This window comes from Xiphophorus couchianus, chromosome 19 (assembly GCF_001444195.1).
Source record: "Xiphophorus couchianus chromosome 19, X_couchianus-1.0, whole genome shotgun sequence".
NCBI classification, from domain to species: domain Eukaryota; kingdom Metazoa; phylum Chordata; class Actinopteri; order Cyprinodontiformes; family Poeciliidae; genus Xiphophorus; species Xiphophorus couchianus.
The window spans coordinates 15,713,733-15,733,400 of NC_040246.1; the positions used below are offsets into that span (position 1 = coordinate 15,713,733).

Genomic DNA, 19,668 nt, shown 5'->3' on the forward strand with positions numbered 1-19,668 from the left:
CCCGACAAGGCCTAACGACAACACTTCATGAAATACGCATATGAAAGTGCGCAGGCATGTACCATATTAGCCCTTTTCGACCACAAGAAGAAGCTGCTAGACCAAAAAACAGGACCAGATTTCTCCAAGTCGCATGTAGCACACACAGCCACAAATAGGTAGCGCAGCCAAATGAGTGCAACTACATTAGTTACACAAACATGAAGTACAACACATTATGGTGAAGGCGCTCGTTTAACTTTTCATTCAATTCCCAAAATAAAGTATTCCAACTTTAAATGCGTTATGAAGTATTTTATTGTGAAAGTAACAAGAGATAACTTCCGGTAAAGAATAGCTTCTGTTCTAACGATTAGCTTGATTTTTGCTAATCTGTTAGCAACAATGACAACCTTCAGCTGAAATTAACACTTTTTAAAACTGCCAATGGATTGTTATTCTATTCTAAGAAGCAGACTTTACGTGTCAACTTCAAACATCGGAGGGAAATTGAGTAAAAGCTATCTTGGGAAACGGAGTTATCTTGGGCAACTACTGCGTCACTTCCCAAAGCACAATACCGGAAACTATATTACATTTAATTAAATTTTTGTTTTCATAGCTTGCGTTTGAATATTTTTATTTTTTGTGATTATAAAATGAATCAGCGGAGACATAAATGTCTTTTTATGCTTGAAACAATCAAACAAATTCATAGAGGGAAGTAAAGTCTTTTTTTTTGCACCTAGGCACCTAATTCTGCAACCATGAAAAATATGACTGTAGGTAGCGCTGTTTTCTCTGTACAACTCAAAGGTGTTCTGTCATCTATGTTTGCACCACATATATATGTTTTTAAAAATTACTTATTCAACATTGTATGACAGAGAATTAGGTACTAACAGAGAAATTTAGGCAGCACATTTTTGGTGATAATAGCTGTTTGGTGAATTAAACTTTAATAAACATGCATCATATAAAATATAAAATACCTATACAAAAAGCCTCTCTCTGGATTCTAATTTTATTATTTTAAACGTAAAACTAAAATCAACCTTAAATTGCTACTAAATATTTTTTTGGGGAAAAAAAGCAGCTGGTATTTGAATAATATAACCCCTTCTTTTCTCTTTGGTTTTATTAAAGGTTACTGATAAGAAAATTCTGTTAACAAAACATACATGAATCAATCAGTACATTCCAGTCCATATTTCACTTTTTTAACTGTCTCAGGACAGAAATTTTTTTTATATCCATCCTCCTTTATAACTGTACTTCCACTGCTACAGTGTATAAAAAAGGAAGAACAGACAGAGACTAGTCAGTATCGTTCTAGGGGTGTTCAGCCATGGAGCACCAACAGAACTTCTGCAGAAATGGACCTCTCTGTGGACAAGGTAAGGCCTTAAATTAATCAAAGGGTCATTTGATTGATCTGTAATGTCTGGCTGTGGTTGCACTTCCATTTAAAACCAAAAAAGGATTACTATTATGCTTTCAAAATTAGGTGGTAGAGATAGCATAAATATCTTACTTCATATTTTACCAGAAAACCCACAAGGATAGAGATTAGGGGTATATTTCCACCATTGTAATATGTGACACACATATTTATTTATTTATTTATACATCTTTATTTCTTTAATTATTAAAATTTGACTTCCGATAAAAGATATAGGATATTTAAAGGCTATTAACTGTGTTACTGAAAAGATAGGTAAAGAAAATAAATAACTGGCTGTGAGTATAGTGGGCCAGAAGTTCTGCAATTAATAAATTAAATGAACCATTAAATAAATAGTTTTTATTCCTAATAAATGAAAAATGAAAGACGATAATTGGATTTTTGGTCATTCACATTTAAAAGCCTGCATCCAACTAAATTTTAAACTCTAAATATTTCTTTGCAACTTTTTGATTTGGAAGATTACCAGAAAATTTTGTTAGTAATTTAATTTGTTTTTGGCTTTTAGACTGCTCCCACTTTACTAGATATAATACGATTAAAGTCTGCGAGATGAAAGTTTAAATTACATTTTTAACATGAATCCAAATCATGTATATAATAAATTCCTATATATTTTGGTTAATAATTCCAGGAGGATCTGTATTTGGAAACTACAAAGTGATCATTGTGTGTCTCGGACTGCTGAATGCCGTGTTATTCATATCTGCCGTTGTTCTTGGTGTTAAATGTAAGTACAACATTTTATAAAATGCTTATTTCCTCATTCAGAAGGATTTTTCTAAAAAAAGAAAAACAAAAAAAAATGAACCATTGTTTCTTTGCAAAGCTATGTTTTGTAACCTCAAATTGTTTCAACATCCATAAATGTCACAAACTTGGTTTTTAACTTTACTTGGTTTGCAGGGTTTATATTAAATTGCTTCTCAGAGGTTTACATTCACTCATTGCAACAATGAGTGCCATAATAACTTTGTGTCTTTAAAGAAGAATGTTTGACCAGATATGTTTTAGGTTGGAGTGATCATACAAAAACAACTTCAGTGTCTCTTTTAAAACTATTACTGAAAACAGAAGTTTGACTCTACAGTGAATTTCTCCTCCATTTCAAACAGGGTCACAAAATGACTCACTCACACACACAAGGGAGAGTGCGCAATAACTTTAAACTTTTGCTCCTATTTGAGTTTTTCTTTAGAACATTTAAATTGCTTGTGGTAACTAAAAAACCTTCACATGCATCTTTAAAAACTCAGCTGTAATATACTAATGCTTTGCCTTTCTAGCAGTATTTTTTTCTCATCTGCTCAGGTGCTCAAGTCAAACAAGCCTCTCTAGAGGTTTCCCACTCACCTGCATCTGAGGTCATCAGTGAGGTCGCTTTTCTTCGCAGCAACCACAGCGATGTGATTGAAGCTGAAAAGCAAGCCATGAGAGCATTGGCAAATGCAATAAAAAGTCACACACAACTAAAGGAGCAAATTGAGCAGCAAAAGATCATCAATGATGGATATCAGAAGCAGGTGGAAGCTCTGCAAGTGGAGAAGACACACCTGCAGGCCAACATATCGGCTTTAGGTCAGACAGAAACGTTTCCTTCCCAATTTTCTTTTCTTATATATTGTGTAGTAAGGTAGCTAGCGAGACATAAATAACTTGTTTATTTCAGGTTCAACTTGTGGCAAATGTCCTCTTGGATGGCTTATTTTCAACTCGAGCTGCTATTTCTTTTCTTACACTGAGTCCACTACTGTGAAGAAGAACTGGCATAAAAGCAGAGAGGACTGCATCAAACGTGGTGCTGATCTTGTTGTGATTGACAACCAGCAGGAGCAGGTGGGTTGAAAAAAACTACAAGCTGCAAGTTGTTTTTTAAGAGATAAACGTGTGGTGAGAAATGTAAATGTGTAATTTTTAACTTTGGTGCAATGACACCAAAGTTATGTCATATCTTCTTTATCATTGTATCCCTGATATACAGTAGATAAAAAGCAGTAAAATAAATTGATCTCTTACAGCTGTGCATAAATGTCACTGAAATTTTGGGAACACAAAATCTTGAATTTGAGTACATTTATTATGTTGAGGAAAAAGCAACGAGAAAATGTTTTTTAGCTAAATAATTTGTGGCACAATTGTGTCTACAATAACAATTATTCTTTTATAATAGATATAAGTGAAGTGATTTTTTTTTAGTGAACATCACTATGTGTGTTATTGTAATATACAAAACTTCAGCAAAGAGTGGCATCCTGGGGTTATTTAGACCTGTTTTTTAGGCGCGGGGCCACGGATTAATTTTCCAATTGTATAATTGTGCAACATTTATATAAAGTTTTTTTTTGTTTTTTTGTTTACATCTTTTACAGTGGCCAGCAGTGTGTATGACTTGAAAAACTGTATTGTTTCTGAACATGTTTGTGCTTTTGCAGGAATTTATCAGTCATACTATTAATGACATGAGAAGTGGTCGTGATGTCTGGGCAAGTGGGTTCTGGATAGGCCTCACAGATAAGGAGACAGAGGGGACTTGGGTTTGGCTTAATAATGTCACGGAGGTCGAACCAAGGTTTGAGGCACTGAACATTTTTTGACTTTTTTTTTTTTTTGCTGTTTTATTCAAAACTTTCATTTTTCAAAGGTATTGGATGGATGGGGAACCAAATGACTGGAACACAGCAGAGGACTGTGGCGTTGCAATTTACAGCGATGAGAATCCTTGGAAGACACGTTATGACGGTGCCTGTCGTCAGAGACAGTTACAGTGGATATGTGAAATCAACCAAAGCTGAAAACATGTGAAGCAGTTCCTTACACTCCCAAAAATAAAGGATTTCAGTTCCAAAAATGTGTACTTTTTACTGGCTTTACTTTTGAAATGTTCTTATTATGATTTTAAGGTGTTTTGAAAGTTTTGACACCAGTATTTTAACCAATATTGGATCTTGTGTACACAGGTACCTTGCAGATTTCAGCATTACAACCTCAAAAAGCCATTTGGAGCAAGAGAAAGTCACATAATTGTGATTGTGTTTTTTCAGATTTAAAAAACAATATATGAGAGCTGTCATGGTCATCAGTACTTTGATTTTGTATTATGGTTATTTTGTGTGTGATTTTGATTTTGTCACCGTTGGCTGTAGCTATCCAGTTCATTCCACAGGTTTAAAACTTTTAGTTCTTGTGTCCTGTAAATTCCATATTTCTATAAGTATTTTGATTCTGAATCAAGCTGTGTGTTTTAGGTTCTTTTGTTCCTTAATAAAACTTCACTTCCTGTTATTTTTAAAATTATGCCTTTACTTGAGATTTGTTCTATTTGCTTACTGTTTGTCTTGTTTCGGAGTATCTTTATTAACTTTGAATTGGTATTTTGCTATCTTGTAAGCTTGGACTGCATTCTGTTTTGGACACAGCAGAGAACATGAAATTTGCAAGTGAGTTGTTGACATACAATTAATGTATTAACACTTGCTCTCGTGACGCACCGCCTATTTCCCCAAAGATCATCTTTGGAGCTGCAGCCCTTCACCGAGTTTCTGCCCTCCAGAGGACCCCAACCCCACATCTTCCCCACTCAGTTCCTCCAGACTATTAGCAACAGCAATTAACAAACACCTGCTGACCTCATAATTGGAACTACTTCTTAGTACAAAGATCATAAGAATGGTTGTAAATGGCATAATGGAGGGGCATTGTTGTGACGACGTGCAGAAGGCAGTGTCGGACAGAGTAGGAACTTTTAAAAGAGAGACAGGCTAATTTCAAGGTGTCATATTTCTGTAAAGTTATGTTTGATTTGTCCAGCATTAAAATGGAACAATATGCCAGTAGGATACATAATACCGTCCCTTTAAAGATGTTTTTATTGCTCTGATCTAATATTCTAAACTTAAATGTTATTTTCACAAGCTGTAAATGAAAAATCACCACAATTAGCAGAAATAAAGAAAAACATCAGCCTGTGTGTAATAATGTGATTTCACTTAATGAATTGATTTACTGAAACTAATATTCATGACAGTTGGAAAAGAATCAAAGATTCTGAAGATGTTCTGTAAATAAATATTTCTGACCCTTTAATTGAAACTGAAATCAATATTTCTTAAAACTTGTGAAAGAAATATAAATGGACTGATATCAGTAACATATTTACGAGGAATAGCTGGAATATGAAATGATCATACAATACAATAATTTTGCAAGAAATTGATCATTTTTGAATTGAATGGGTCATTTTTGATACTAGGGTTAATTTTTCAGACAGTAACAATTCCCAGAGTAAAATTGTCTTTTTAGGAAGCATGGTTTGTTATTTGGGTAGGATGGTGCAAGAATAATTTCACTTCTCTTTTCAGGAGAAAACTGAAATTTAAATTTAAAACTGAACATTCATCAGAATTGTATTACTGATGAGCTCAGCAAAAGCAGGTCTAAAATAATCCATGCATTCACATGTCCATGACTGAGGAAAGCTTAACAAGGACAATGGAGAAGACACAATCTCAAGGTTGCGATTCTGATGGATTTAACAGGCTGATTTGTGAAGAGGAATTCCATGTTGAAGATCATAATTCCTTCCACATGTCTAACCCAAGCAGGCAACCAGGTATGACGGGCTGAATATTCACAATATGCACTTTTCCTTATGTTAGAAATTTAATCTCTGAAGATATTAAGCTGTAAAATTCTGCAGTAGAATTTATTTAAATGAGATTACATACATTTTAAAGCAATATGGCTTTAGAAATATTTTTTAAACGTAGAATAAAAAATTAATATTGCATATAGCTGAATGTAAAGCTCAAATATTGTGACCTTTGACATTGAGATGTCTATATGCTGGACATAAATATAACTTGTAACTGTTTAATTTTGTTACATTTCTTTATGTTTTGTGCTTAGTGACTTTGTTCACTCCTGGGAGACGTAGTAGACTGGCTGCAGTAATCTTGGTGCTTCTTGCTGGTGTTCTACTTATACTTGATATTGCCCTGGGGGTGCATTGTAAGTTGTGCTGCTCTGAAAGTTGCATTTCAGTAAGAATAGCTGAAAATAATATTTCTCATAACAGATTGATTTTCTTCTGCCTTTGCAGACAGTAGATTGCAAGAAACTCACCTCACACTCAAAGACACCGAAAGCCTTGGAAAAGACCTCGTCGAACTTCATAAGCAATATAAGACAGCAGTTGAGAACATATATGCTGCTCAGAAGCAGCTGGACGATGAAATGAAGAGTCAGAAAGAAACCAAGTGGGAGCTTGAACATCAGACGAAAAGGACTGAAGACTACAAAGTGCTCATTGAGAAAGTTACACAGGACCTTGGAAAATTGAGATCACAAGTACCAAAAATCTGTGAGACATGATGCCACGTATATTTACTTAAAGCTTTGATGGAGTTGCGTGTATTTCATTTTACAAATTTTCTGTAATCGCGCTATTATCTTTGACAGTTGATGGCTGCACTCACTGTCCTCCTGGATGGCTCTTCATAAACTTGGTGTGTTATTACTTCTCTTCTAACAATGCTGGGCTGAAATCATGGCAAAAAGCCAGAGAGTTCTGCCAGATTTATGGAGCAGATCTTCCAGTCATTGACACCAAAGACAAAGAGGTTAGTTAAGATTTTTGATGTCTACATTTAGTAAAACAATGATTGTTTTTAACCAATTACATTTTATTTTTCCTCCATTAGAAGAAAATCGTAACTTACTTGTTAAATCATGGTCAGGATCCTTCAGAAACCAAAAGTGCTTTCTGGTTTGGACTGAGAGATTCTAACGAGGAAGGCACCTGGCAATGGTTGGATGGAACGTCCCTAGTTGAAGGGTAGGAGTTTATTATTTTAAACAATAATTTCTCATTTACTTTGACAAGGACTTTAACTCGTGATGGTATCACAAATCTTTTGTTAATCATTACATAGCAAATAATCACAATTAATTTTGAACATATATTTAGAATTTTTGAAAAGTTGCAAGCCAGAACTACTGAAAATAAGTCATTCTTTTCAGTTTTAACAATTGTTAACACAACTGTCTTATTTGGAAAATGGTGATGATGGATTTTGGTCTTTTTATATTAATCTGTTATTTGTTACAGATACTGGAATGTCGGGCAGCCAGATGATTATCACACCGAGGACTGTGCAGCAGTGTACCCTAATGAAAACTTCTTCAGGGCCTGGAATGATTTAGAATGTGGATCCAGACAAAACTGGATTTGTGAGAAAGCACCAACTTATGAGTTCCTAAACAGGACGAATAATCAATAGTCTAAATATAGTGCACACATATACCTCCATAATAAAAGAAAAAAAAAATCCAGTAATGCCACAGCCTGTTGAGGTGGAAGTGTCTCAACAAAAGCTGTAATTGTATATCATTAGACAAGCTTCCCGATACATGCAGCATTTCATAGCAAGTTGTCTACTAATCTGCATATCTATGTATGTGTGAAGATTGTAAGTTTGACTGACTAAAAGAGTCTAAATAAAATGTGCTTCTAATAGTCAGACTAGAAATATGCTATATGACTGAAGTCCATTTAAACTACATTTACAGATCTCCATTCAAATACTTACCTTTTTTTGACATTAGCCTTAAAAAAATATAAACTTTTTTTGCAGATATTAATCTCATATTTATTTGCTGCATTTCTATGAAAACATTGTCAATAAATTTCATCTTAATATATTGGTGAGTTTAAATAAAGGGCCTGCTTTATACAGCGATTTAAGATACATTGCAAAGAGTAAAAAAAAAGAAAAGTCCAAAGCAAGGCTAAGGTAATTTAACCAAGTGAACTAACACAAACTATGATAAAATATGTTAAATTAACTTTAGAAACTAATGCAAGATAAGTTGTCTAAATTAGTAATACAAACAAATGTCACCTTGTCTGCTATATTTTTGCATTACTAGATCAGTTTATGATAAATTAACTTAGAAAAAATAAGCAAAATAAATAACACAAACCAAGCTCAAATAAAAGATAAATTAAGATAAACTAAGCAAAGACAGAGTAATCTAACACAATCTAAGTTAAGTTAAACTTACCAAAACAAAAATAAAAATTCAAATTAGTTATTTGTTCCAATATTTATCTTTGGTTATTTTGTGGGTGAATGTAAGGAAGGATTTAACTTCCAGAGCTACAAAACAAATACATGAGCAGCATCTCTTTAACAAGAAGGAACATTTGTCAATATAGCCTTCTCATTTTAATGAGATTTAGAACTATTTTCATCTTTAGATTATGGATTCTAAAAAAGGTATTCAATTCAATTGCTCCCTCTGACTCTCTTCTCACTGTTTCTTTGAGACAACACTCAAACATCCAGGAAAGTACTGCTGATTTACTTTATGAGAACTTATTTTGGCTTGAAAGATATATAAATCTTAATACAACAAGATACTGATTGTATTTTTTTCTAGCCCTGGCAGTTAAACACAAACACATCTATAAAATGTATTTATATTATTCAGCAGTTAAGCCATACAACATTTTGCAACATGCTTGTATTAAAAACATTCAAAAAGTATTGGTACAACAGGTCTACTCCCAGTCACACGGTCACCAGAATGCCATTTAAAACATGATCATACGAGCCTGTGCCTCTTATCACTAGTTTGAACAGGACAAACAGATCGATGTGGACTGCTAGCAGTGGTAAAGTGCAGAATTCAGAGTAAAAAAGAGAGGAAAAGATGTCGTTTGAAGGAAAGATTTACCAAGATTTGACCACGGATGAGGTTTCACCTTCTCATCGACGAACATTTGGACAAGGTAGCGTTTTACAATGAACTTTATTACAGCTTCCCAGCGTTGCTTCCCTTTAACATTCTGTTGTTTAGCTTATCCAGCTTTTTAAAATTTTATTCTTATTTCTATTTTTTAAATTCAGCAATACAGAATTCACTTTGAAGATTAACACTGATGAATATTTTTAAGCCCTGTTTGCAGAAATTGGTGAATATACATTTCAACACCAGCGACTGGTTGTACTAAGCTTGGGCCTGCTAAATGCTGCTTTACTGATTTCTGCTGCTGTCATTGGGATTTACTGTAAGTATGAAAATCTGTTCGTACACGGCTGTTAAGTTACCAAAACATTTCTGAGCTGATTGCCACACTAATAGGAAGTCAGACATTGTGGGTATGTTAAAGGCTACACAAATATACATTTTTCTGTAAATTTTAGAAACCTAAAATGTTACAGTATTATTCAAACACCCACTTAAATGTTGAGATCTGGACCAAATGTATTAAGCAGTAAGCTTCTTCTTAAGCCAGACAGCAATTTTAGTTTGTGTCATCTTACTCAGTTTTTTATTGTACAGGTGCTAACGCCAAAGACCTTCAGGTATCTGATTTAGCAGCTTCACCCCTCCTTGTTGAGGTGAACTTTCTCCGCAACCACACGGAGATAATAAGACAGAGAAAGGAGGCCCAGAACACACTGGAGAAAGAGCGTGCCAACCATGTTCAACTAAAGCTGGACGTGAGGCAGAAGAAGACTCTGACTGACAGCCTTCAAAGGAAAATTAGCATCCTGCAAACAGAGAAGACACATCTTCTGTCCAATGCATCTGCTCTAAGTAGTTTTAAGTTTCAAAGAAATACATTTTCAACACTGTCTCTTGCAGACATTCATTAAATCAAACAATTAATCATTATATGACTATTTATAGAGCACATTTACAATTTTTAGATACAATTTATTTAGAGGCATCTCTACTCTGATTTTTGCACTACTTTGTGTTGCCTGTCATAAAAAAATTCCAATAGAATATATTGAAGTTTGTCTAAAAACAGAATGTCTTTGGGATACACAGTGAGGCTTTTCTTGTTTTCAGAAATCAAAAAATAACAATAATAAAAGAGATGTCTTGATTTCTATTTAACAGAGAAAAACTGTGGCAAATGCCCTTCAGGATGGCTCCTATTGAAAACGTCATGCTACTACTTTTCTAACTATGAACCGGAATCAAGAAAGAACTGGTCAGACAGCAGAGCTGACTGCATTCGCCAAGGAGGCGACCTGCTCATAATCAACAACTTGGAGGAACAGGTGGGTCGAAATGTAAATCCTGTTTAAAAGGCCTGAATTATAGCAACATTGTGAATTTGTCTAAAACACAGAAAGAGGCCCTGAAAGAAAGAGTTCATTTTACTAAGCTTTTGTTTTCCTTTTGCTTTTGCTATGTTTCGACAAGTAATGCATTATCTTATATGTTGTGTTGTTTATAGCAACTGATGAGTACAAATTTTCCGAGGATAGACAGCAGTAGCATGTGGTGGATGAACGGGTTCTGGATCGGCCTTAGTGAACTAAAACAGCTGGGAACGTGGACATGGACAAACAATGTGACAGAGACGTCCGTAATGTAAGAATTTCAATGACTGTCATTATTAGTCATTCAAATAACCCATAAAGAACATCATAGCTTCTAACAAAGACAACAGTGAGATTCTCTGAGTATTGCTTAAATGTCACAGGTACTGGAGAAGTGGGCAACCCAGTCATACTGGACCTCAGAGCGGGAACTGTGCTGCTTTTCATTACTATGGAGACACTATCAGGACTTGGTACACTGGAAACTGCCAGCAGCATCTACTGAACTGGATCTGTGAGATCAGGCAAAACAATAGCTGAAATCATTTAAACATGCATATGAACAGCCTGAAGACTTTTGCTAACCATTCTAATCTGTAATGTTTAGCAAAGATTTCACAATTCATAAACTGTGTATTAAACAATCTTTTATCAGTTTAGAACATTTCAGTCAAAGTTCGACATGTGTATGTGTTGCACTTTCTATGCTTGTGTAATTAAAAGGAAGTCTTATTGCCAAAATAAATGTTAAAAAATAAATATGATTTTATGATTTCACAAATGAATAACCGGTTTGTAAATCTGAAGAAACACACTGGGAAGCAGCTTTTTATTTCTGTTACAGTGTTTACAAATCTTGCATATTGTCTTTTAACATTTAGAAGACATTTAAAAGATAATTATTCTGCCAGATAAACACTTTAAAAGTGAAGGATTTTTCAGAACTTATAGCCTGTTGTAGGGTTGTAAGTTTCTTTTATAAACTTATTTAATAGGCTGCTTTCAAAACATCCATTTTCTAAAAACTAAATGATAATAGGGGATGGGGCTTGGCCCACCCAAGGTAAGCCTTGCTAAAATCTGGCCCAGGGACTCAGTTTACTCCCTGTCAATATTTAACAAATGAACTTTTTCTGTGTGTAATGTTGTACACACAAGAGCTCTGAGGGCAATGTCCTAACAAACAATCTCTGCTGGATTTTTCTGTGAGATCACTCTCAATTTAACGTTCAAAAATGGAGGAAATGCAAAATTCAGGTCGCCCGTATAACAAACTAATTAGTCAGGAGGAAACCACTGAAGATGAGCCTCATCTACCATCAAATCAGGAGAATCAAGGTATGAAAAACCAACGAGAGAGCATTGCAGACACATGAACATTATCATTTCTTTGCTATAGAGAATAAGGATTTACTTCTCATTATTTATTTAAAATTTGCATTTAGCTTTTCGATTGAAAATATGTGATATATTGAAGATATCCATCTAGTTTTTATATTTTATTCTTTACATCATTTTCTTTTATATCCATCTGTTGATGTCTGATATTTTCTGCGTAGTGACTATGTCGACGATGAGACCTGAATCCAACATGAATCGTTACAAACTGCTAACAGCAAGCCTAGCAGCGTTAGCAGTGATTCTGCTAATGGTCAATATTGGCCTGGGAGTGTACTGTAAGTTATTTCTACCCAAGTAACTTTAAACTAATACTCATGACTAATGCCATTAGTCATTAGCCTAATGCAATGCATAGGATTTGAAGATTGTTACAGTAAATCAAGGATGGGAAAGTAAAAGATTAATGATTTGTCAAACCGAGCTTCGGTGGTCAGATTTCTATGTCACATTATCATCCAAAACCAGACAATTTATCGGAAGTAATAACTAAACACACTAGTATTTGAAACAAGAATTGTAACGTTAAGTGAAAGTAATCAGAAAACAGAATTTGTATCAATAATTATCAGATGCAGTTCGGATTAAAGTGCACATATATTTATTTAGAGATTTTAAAAACAGATTTGAACTGTTCTTTTTCATAGTGGAATAATTATACAACAGACATCTTAAATTATTTTTAAAAAAGTAGAAAAAAGCTTCACATTTATTCCTCCAAAAATCATTATTGTCATTGTGGGGAAACAGTTCAGTTTTGTCTTGTGTGATTGTCCAAACTTCAATCCAGAAAAAAGGTTTAGACTTAATATTCAGATTGGACTAAGATCCTAAATGCACATTAAAATTGTTTTAGGAGCAGCCACAATCTCAAACCTATTGAAAATGCATGACCATACTTCAAATCAGGATTCAAGCAGGTATTAATCTAATCTAAAGGTAATCTTTCAATTACGTAAGGAAGTGGGGGTAAATATCTAGTCAGAAATATCCCAGGTCCTTGCGAAAGAAGAAAAACTTTTCTCAGCTTTCATTAAAGAACATGTAGCCAAATATTAGGTAGGGTTAGGGGTTAGAATTAGGGTTAGTTCTATGAATGTATTTGAGCCAGAATGTATAGTTTGGATTCTGTGTATTACAGAAAATGTGCAATAAATTAAGAGCTTTGCATCAATTTCTGTTCTTAAAAATCATTTAAAAAAATCATTCCCCACTGAAAAAATGGTTCATATATGGTTAATCTGACAAAACCAATAACTACATGTAATATTAATTTGGTGTTTGTTTTAATTATCAGGTTAAATGTTAATGACTAAAATATGTGCAATTTCTCTTTTTACTGGCTGCAGATAACAAACTAAGTGAAAATAACATAGTGAGAGACATCAGCGGAGAGATAAGTAAACTTCAGGCTTCTTATGACGCTGCAGTGCAAATCAGGGATGAAGTCAAGAAACAGCTGGCAATGGAGATCAGTGAGCAGCAAGTCATCAAGTGGGAGCACGAACATCAGACCCTCAAAGTCAAAGACTACGAAAAGCAGGTGGAAATGTTGCAGGTGGACATTGCATCGCTGAAATCCCATTTACCGATGATAAGTGAGAGGCTTTTTAATCCCTATATGTACAAGCACGTATTATAACTGCAAACCAGCCAACAGAATATTATGCTTCCCTCGTTTTATTTAAAAACAGAGGAGGGCTGCAGACACTGTTTGCCTGGATGGACTTTCATGAGTTCAAGCTGCTATTACTTCCCGTTTTCTGATACTTTTTACCGCACATCATGGAACGAGGCCCGGCAGTTCTGCAGGAGGCAGGGAGGAGACTTGGCCATTGTGAACAACAGAGAAAAGCATGTAAGACATTTGGTCTAAGTTTTAATATTCGTGGCACTTACATTTCATTTCAAAAAATATATAGTGCTGTAAAAAGGTATTTGCCATTTTAACTTGAATAATTGTGCTATTCTTGTAGTTGTGCTAATAGCTGCCATCAAATGTTTGTAGCAACCGGCAATGAGACTTTTACGTCACTTTGCAGAACTTTGACCCGCTCTTCTTTGCAGAATTGCTTTAATTTAGTCACATTGTAGGGTCAAGCCACAGCATAACCCATCTGTTCTTGAATTTCTATCTCTGTTGTGCTACTTTTTGAAAAGTTTTAGTCTACTTCGTGTTGTCAAACAGGTTCTATTCAAGTTTTTATGCAGTAATCAAGTCAGTGTGGTTTGTAATATTGATCTCAACAAATGCAGACACGTAGGGCCAGATTGGTTTAGATGGTAGTAATTTTTTCCCTAATAAAAGAAAATAATCATTTGAAAATATGGGCTACTTGGGTTATCTGCCTCCAATTTATCAAAATGTGTTTAATGTGTTTAACAGAAGAAATCCATATTGAGATAAATATTTTTCTACTACATTGCATATGTATCAGTGAACATGTTTGTGATTATTTTTTTTTCAGCTTGGAATAACTAGGTTTCTAACAATTAATCAAGACCTTTCGAGACAAGCATCGCAAAGTGGTTTCTGGATCGGACTGAGAGACGTGGAAGAGGAAGGGGTCTGGAAATGGGTGGATGGGACGAGACTGACTGAGGGGTAAAAGTTATACAGTTGATAAACCAGTTTTAAACAAACTGTGTCAGAGCATAATTTACCTCTCAACGAAGCTACCAATTATTTATTTCAGGTTCTGGAACGTCGGAGAGCCAAACAACTTAAACAATGAGGACTGTGCTGCAGTGTACCCCAAAAGCAACCCATTCATGTCTTGGAATGATGCACCGTGCAATTATAACCTGAAGTGGATTTGTGAAATGGCACCAAGGTCTTTCGGATAACAAAGTCATTCTTTTTAAAGTCCTACTTTTATTTGCTGAAGCAACAATTGAGCATCACTACAGAAACTCTTTTGTGCTGTTTCTTTATTGTTTATCCTACATAACCTATAAATGGCAGGGAAGGTCAAACTACAAAAATTTTGTCTGAAAATACATACATTTTAGTTTTTTGCATAACAAATATTTGACGCCACTATACACACACGCCCACGAACACACACACACACACACACACACACATATATATATATGAAAATGTAGCAATTAAACATTCTAAAATTCTCCAGAATTTTACAAAGATTTGTGTGAAATAAAAAAGGAGTGTCCTTCTGTGCATATCTACAATACATCAGAGTGGAACTTTATGCAAAACAACATTTAGATTAAACTCATGCAATTTATTTCTGGGAAACACCCAATACATCTTTATCAAACTAGAGTAAATATGTCATCCCATGATTTATTCTGTAAATGTGGATTTTTAGTTACCATTCTGTTATGAATAAACATAAATGACAACTATTGTTTTCCATCTGACTAACCTGCCAATCTTTTACTACTTTCTTAACTTTTTGGTTGGATGTCTGATGGCTCACAGAACTGCAAAGTGCTGCCGAAGCTGCTTGAGGAGCTGCTGAGTGTCGATGTGCTCTGGAAAAGCGTCCTCAGCCTTTTGAGCTGCAGTGTAACTGCTCTGAAGATCTCCAATCTGGACACAGACAGAAGACATCCATATTATATATGTACTTACATATGAAAGTGATTAATTACTTGACAGAAATGTACTGTTTAAATGCTATATTACACAGCATAGCTTTACCTTTTCACACAGAATGGAGAGATTGAAGTTCGGCTCATACATGTGAGGGGCCAGCAACGCGGCTGTCTGCAGGAAGGCTTTCGACTGGATAAGAGATATTTTTTATAAACACATCTTATCAGAATGCACTAAAAATTAACTCAAAAATCTGTGATGAAGAGAAGATAAAAGATCCTTATTGTGACTCACAGAAAAAAACAACAAAATTGAAGTTGCGGTTTACGTTTACAAGTTTTCAGAATATGAACAGATGGTGTAAAATAAGAACAACTAATATAAAAAAAGGACAAAAAGTTCAAAATTGAGCAAAAACCAAAAACAGATTAATCAAACTTATTAAAAGGCCCTTGGCTCATACATGTGAGGGGCCAGCATCGCCGCTGTCTGCAGGAAGGATCGTTCTTCTTTAATAACAAAAATAATCCATATGTAGATATAAGAACACTTAAAAACAGTATAATTGGTAGTCATCTTTAGATATTACTACACATTTTATTGCTTCTGTTTTTTCTCCCAAAAGGCAAACACCTACATGATACTGTATGTTGCATCACAATAAAAATAAAATAATATGTAAAATAATATGTTTTTAATTCTGTATTTACCAGCTAAAAAAGCAATCTCTGTTCTCACCTGCTCAATATGACCTTTTCGCAGTTCCAGTACCGCCAGGTTGTTGTAGGCCTCAGCATGATCATTATTGAAAACCAGGGTCAGTTTAAAACACTGATATGCCAGCGTCAAGTCCCCGATGCCCTTTAAACACACAATGTAATATTAGCTTCTATGATTTGTATATCAATATATGGTTCTTTTTGTGCAAGTAGCAAGTAGTATCTTTTTCTTTAGTTTGCTGACTCACCACAGCAACATGCCCAATATTGTACCAGACATCTGCCTGCTCTTCATCCCTGGAAACCAGTGCCAGAGCTCTCTCAAATGAGGACAGAGTCATGTCGTACTGTTGTGCATAGAAACAGCAGAGGCCCAGGTTGTTGTACAGCTGGCAGTTATATACACCCATCTGGAGAAGCCGTCTAGGAAGAGAACAAGCATGCTCAATCAACCATAACTGTGCAAAAGGTTTACTCTTTAAATTTTGAAAATATGGTGCCAGCTTAACGGGAGAGTAAATTTGTCTGACCTGTAGAACCGCAGGGCGATCTCAGGCTGGTCGGTATAGAAGTGATTACTGCCTATGCAGGCGATCGCCTCTACGTGTGTGTTATCCTGCTTCAAGACCTCTTTGTAATACTCTGTGGCTGAAGTAATGTTGTTCATCTCCTGGAAAGAAATCCCATTAGAAACAGTAAATATCTAATTTAAATCATGACAGGAGACTGAGAAGCCTTTATGTCGACAAATATACCTCATGGATGCGGGCGATTCCCGTTAGAAGAGTGACCTCACCAGGGAAGTGGTCCAGGCCTTCCTTGAAAAGGTTGAGAGCTGTTATTGGTTGATCCATGCGCTGATAAACCTTGAAGAAATAAAACAACCATGATTTTGCATTTAATGATTTCTTAAACATGCTCAGAGTTACTAAGAACAGAAGTCATAGTTTAGTCACTACCTTTGTGAGGTAGAGATATGTATCTACCACCTCCTGCTGGTTGAGAGCTGATCGAAACTGTTTCTCTGCTTCTCTGTATAAACCAAGTCTGAAAAGGTAAAAACAAAATGTTAAACAGTACAGTTTTAAAAGAAACACCAATGCTTTCATCTGCACAGTTTTGATGGTTGTGAGACATTCTTACCTGTAGTAACATTTTCCTAGTTGAACCTTCCACCACCAATCTTTAAACTGTGCGTGCTCAGTAGCTTGAGCTGCTAAATCTAAAGCCTGTACAGAAAATTAAGCCACATATATCAGCATCCAGTGGTCACAGATTAAAAACTCAGGCTATATTCCACACGAGAGAAGAACACTTACATTTTTAACATCGTTTTCATGGTGAAAGATGTACTCAAATAAAGTCTGCAAAGAGAAATTTGGATCACATTAAATGTGGAAAAAGAAAATATTGTACTAAATTGCTGGAAGAAAGATTTTTGTCTTACCCTGGACATACTTGGCTTTTGGGAATATTTGGACAGGTTTATTCTCGACAAATTTATAAAAGGTCCTTCTGGATTGGTTAGCATTGAAGCCTAGTGAAAAGGGGGATACAGTGTTAAACATTTGATGGAAATTAAATTCAGAAATATCCTGATTAATCTTTTGTGAAAACCATGTATGTACTGTGATGGTCATTTTTATTGGCAGACCAGTCCAAATTTATAGAAAGCCTTTAAATGAATCCATCTTTGAGTGCAGATGCATGCTCTGACATTTAAAATTATAAAAAAATATCAACCGTAAATCAGAGTATATTGATAATGGGAGAAGGAATTTTATAACATAACTGACTTGATAATTGTTGTTAGTCCAAACTGTCTTTTAAATTAAATACAACATACCCATTCCATAAATAATAATATCATTGAAAAGTTTATTTATTTCAGTAACTCCTTCCCTAATTGAAACACATTTAGATTATCTAGACAAAGACTGATGTTTTAACACCTTTATTTCTCTTAATCATAATAATTTTCTGCTAGTAACTAATGTTGTACCAATAAAAGATTAATTTATTTTAAGGCTTTTTACACATCTTGACCAGGAGATTCATTACATATATTTGATAGTATATAAATTAGTAACTAAAAACTAATCTGTCAAATAATTTATATGTAGTTAATTTTAAAATAGTCCAAAATTTGTTTTGTGGATAGACTGTATTTGCACATGAACACTCACAGTTCCCAAACGAATGAATCTACCAGAAGAACTAGTGACAGGTCGCGCTGTGCTTGCAGTACGCGGGGTTTTGATTGCCTGCTCCATTGTTCCTGGACGCCCTGACTGTGTGTTGGGTCTCACAAATCCTGTGATAGGACGCCCTGATTGTGTCATAGGCCTAAAAATTTAAGACAAAAGTTTCTTTTAAGATCGCTGATGATTATTACTCTACTATGATATTATTTTATTATGCTATAAAGGCATCACACCTGACTGCTGGAGTGGGACCACCACCTTGACTTGTTCCAGGGAGTCTCAGTGATGTTCCAGGTCCTAAAAGAGAGTTTTACCATTAAAATTTCTCACAGAGAAAGTGTTATCAGAATTAAATATTTTTTCCAGGTTTTACTTTACAATGGTGTGCTGACAAAGAGCTGAAACCTACGTGCAACTTGTGCAATAGAGCTTTCATCTAGCATTATCTCAGCAATCCCTTCTTGATCAACATCAACTTCATCGATGTACACCATCTCTGTGAGGGCTCTGGTTTTTAAGCTCCATGCTGCCTGTGATACACAAACATAGATAGCACTCAAATACAACTAAAGGTGAACGTTAGGATCCAAGCCCTTTGATGAATTCTGGACACTAAAACAAACAAACAAACGAAAACACAGGAACTGAAAGCAGTATTTTATTACCTCTGAGATGAGAAAAGATGAGTCCTTAAGACATGCAGTGAAATACAAAGAGGAGTAAAACCAGGGTGCAAAGAATAAACGGAGGAAAATACATAAAATAACATGCAAGGGAAAGAAGAGAAGAAACATAAAATCAAGAAAATAGCAAAAAATTATTGTGGTGGCTGAAATAAATACAAATATATGGAGTTTCACTGAGTTATGGTGCACACAGAATACTAATCTGGATTACTCCGGAGCAGCTTTACAAATGTGTTAGCATACTAGCAGAGTCTGCTAACTATAACGGCATTACCTGGTCGTAGGGACTGTCTTGCAATATTTTGCTACAAATATCTGAACACTGTTGAAACTTTCGCCTCCTGAAATAGCTCCATGCAAGAAACAAAGGGTCCATCGTCACCTCCATGGCTGTGTCAGGTTGTAAGCTCTGCTAACGAGCTGCTAAACGGGAATAAAGCGACGGCGAATCTGAAGCTTCTTTGGTTACTTGGCAACAGTCGGGAAGGCGGTTCCTCACTACCGGTTGCACAAGACCGGAACTTCCGGCACAG

The 19,668-nt window shown here is 35.2% G+C and overlaps 5 protein-coding genes across 7 annotated transcripts; 4 read left to right on the forward strand and 1 right to left on the reverse strand.

Annotated features, from left to right (window-relative positions):
- The first annotated feature begins 1,248 nt into the window (after positions 1-1,248).
- LOC114133979 (CD209 antigen-like protein C) lies at positions 1,249-4,738 on the forward strand. The gene is made up of 6 exons (XM_028000143.1): positions 1,249-1,376; positions 2,079-2,174; positions 2,756-3,022; positions 3,114-3,280; positions 3,877-4,013; positions 4,086-4,738. The coding sequence occupies exons 1-6, from the start codon at positions 1,328-1,330 to the stop codon at positions 4,234-4,236; spliced, it is 867 nt and encodes a 288-aa protein (XP_027855944.1). The 5' UTR covers positions 1,249-1,327; the 3' UTR covers positions 4,237-4,738.
- Positions 4,739-5,880: 1,142 nt separating this feature from the next.
- Positions 5,881-7,962, forward strand: LOC114134526 (CD209 antigen-like). The gene is made up of 6 exons (XM_028001197.1): positions 5,881-6,053; positions 6,350-6,451; positions 6,543-6,803; positions 6,902-7,062; positions 7,144-7,277; positions 7,551-7,962. Exons 1-6 carry the CDS (start codon positions 5,900-5,902, stop codon positions 7,720-7,722), a joined length of 984 nt encoding a protein of 327 aa, XP_027856998.1. The 5' UTR covers positions 5,881-5,899; the 3' UTR covers positions 7,723-7,962.
- Positions 7,963-8,109: 147 nt separating this feature from the next.
- On the forward strand, positions 8,110-11,325 carry LOC114134528 (CD209 antigen-like). The gene is made up of 6 exons (XM_028001200.1): positions 8,110-9,236; positions 9,402-9,515; positions 9,791-10,048; positions 10,358-10,521; positions 10,701-10,837; positions 10,950-11,325. Exons 1-6 carry the CDS (start codon positions 9,158-9,160, stop codon positions 11,104-11,106), a joined length of 909 nt encoding a protein of 302 aa, XP_027857001.1. The 5' UTR covers positions 8,110-9,157; the 3' UTR covers positions 11,107-11,325.
- A 160-nt stretch (positions 11,326-11,485) lies between these two features.
- LOC114134527 (CD209 antigen-like protein C) lies at positions 11,486-15,341 on the forward strand. Of its 2 annotated transcripts, XM_028001198.1 has the most exons (6): positions 11,494-11,904; positions 12,126-12,242; positions 13,314-13,562; positions 13,659-13,822; positions 14,433-14,569; positions 14,661-15,341. In XM_028001198.1, exons 1-6 carry the CDS (start codon positions 11,802-11,804, stop codon positions 14,809-14,811), a joined length of 921 nt encoding a protein of 306 aa, XP_027856999.1. In that variant the 5' UTR covers positions 11,494-11,801; the 3' UTR covers positions 14,812-15,341. The 2 variants fall into 2 exon arrangements, with proteins under 2 accessions (XP_027857000.1, XP_027856999.1); XM_028001199.1 differs by lacking the exon at positions 12,126-12,242 and having other exon boundaries at positions 11,486-11,904.
- ttc8 (tetratricopeptide repeat domain 8) lies at positions 14,878-19,620 on the reverse strand. Of its 2 annotated transcripts, none has more exons than XM_028001195.1 (14): positions 19,410-19,620; positions 18,859-18,979; positions 18,683-18,746; positions 18,432-18,591; positions 17,693-17,782; positions 17,565-17,609; positions 17,389-17,474; positions 17,205-17,292; positions 17,001-17,111; positions 16,776-16,915; positions 16,494-16,668; positions 16,265-16,387; positions 15,632-15,715; positions 14,878-15,520 (listed from the first exon to the last, which is right to left on the reverse strand). In XM_028001195.1, the coding sequence occupies exons 1-14, from the start codon at positions 19,521-19,523 to the stop codon at positions 15,404-15,406; spliced, it is 1,518 nt and encodes a 505-aa protein (XP_027856996.1). In that variant the 5' UTR covers positions 19,524-19,620; the 3' UTR covers positions 14,878-15,403. The 2 variants fall into 2 exon arrangements, with proteins under 2 accessions (XP_027856996.1, XP_027856995.1); XM_028001194.1 differs by lacking the exon at positions 19,410-19,620 and adding an exon at positions 19,115-19,258.
- Positions 19,621-19,668: the final 48 nt, after the last annotated feature.

Excerpts from the sequence above, each read along its gene's own strand:
- LOC114134528 (XM_028001200.1), top strand. The coding sequence starts at position 9,158 with ATGTCGTTTGAAGGAAAGATTTACCAAGATTTGACCACGGATGAGGTT. Across the intron at positions 9,237-9,401 it reads TCGACGAACATTTGGACAAG|CCCTGTTTGCAGAAATTGGT; the intron begins GTAGCGTTTTAC and ends AATATTTTTAAG. Across the intron at positions 10,522-10,700 it reads TCAACAACTTGGAGGAACAG|CAACTGATGAGTACAAATTT; the intron begins GTGGGTCGAAAT and ends TGTTGTTTATAG.
- LOC114133979 (XM_028000143.1), top strand. The coding sequence starts at position 1,328 with ATGGAGCACCAACAGAACTTCTGCAGAAATGGACCTCTCTGTGGACAA. Across the intron at positions 1,377-2,078 it reads TGGACCTCTCTGTGGACAAG|GAGGATCTGTATTTGGAAAC; the intron begins GTAAGGCCTTAA and ends TAATAATTCCAG. Across the intron at positions 3,023-3,113 it reads GGCCAACATATCGGCTTTAG|GTTCAACTTGTGGCAAATGT; the intron begins GTCAGACAGAAA and ends TGTTTATTTCAG.
- LOC114134527 (XM_028001198.1), top strand. The coding sequence starts at position 11,802 with ATGGAGGAAATGCAAAATTCAGGTCGCCCGTATAACAAACTAATTAGT. Across the intron at positions 13,823-14,432 it reads TGAACAACAGAGAAAAGCAT|CTTGGAATAACTAGGTTTCT; the intron begins GTAAGACATTTG and ends TTTTTTTTTCAG. Across the intron at positions 14,570-14,660 it reads GGGACGAGACTGACTGAGGG|GTTCTGGAACGTCGGAGAGC; the intron begins GTAAAAGTTATA and ends TATTTATTTCAG.
- LOC114134526 (XM_028001197.1), top strand. The coding sequence starts at position 5,900 with ATGTCCATGACTGAGGAAAGCTTAACAAGGACAATGGAGAAGACACAA. Across the intron at positions 6,452-6,542 it reads TATTGCCCTGGGGGTGCATT|ACAGTAGATTGCAAGAAACT; the intron begins GTAAGTTGTGCT and ends CTGCCTTTGCAG. Across the intron at positions 7,063-7,143 it reads TTGACACCAAAGACAAAGAG|AAGAAAATCGTAACTTACTT; the intron begins GTTAGTTAAGAT and ends TTCCTCCATTAG.
- ttc8 (XM_028001194.1), bottom strand. The coding sequence starts at position 19,243 with ATGTTTCTTCTCTTCTTTCCCTTGCATGTTATTTTATGTATTTTCCTC. Across the intron at positions 18,592-18,682 it reads GGTCCCACTCCAGCAGTCAG|GCCTATGACACAATCAGGGC; the intron begins GTGTGATGCCTT and ends TTAAATTTTTAG. Across the intron at positions 17,610-17,692 it reads AAAAGCCAAGTATGTCCAGG|ACTTTATTTGAGTACATCTT; the intron begins GTAAGACAAAAA and ends TTCTCTTTGCAG.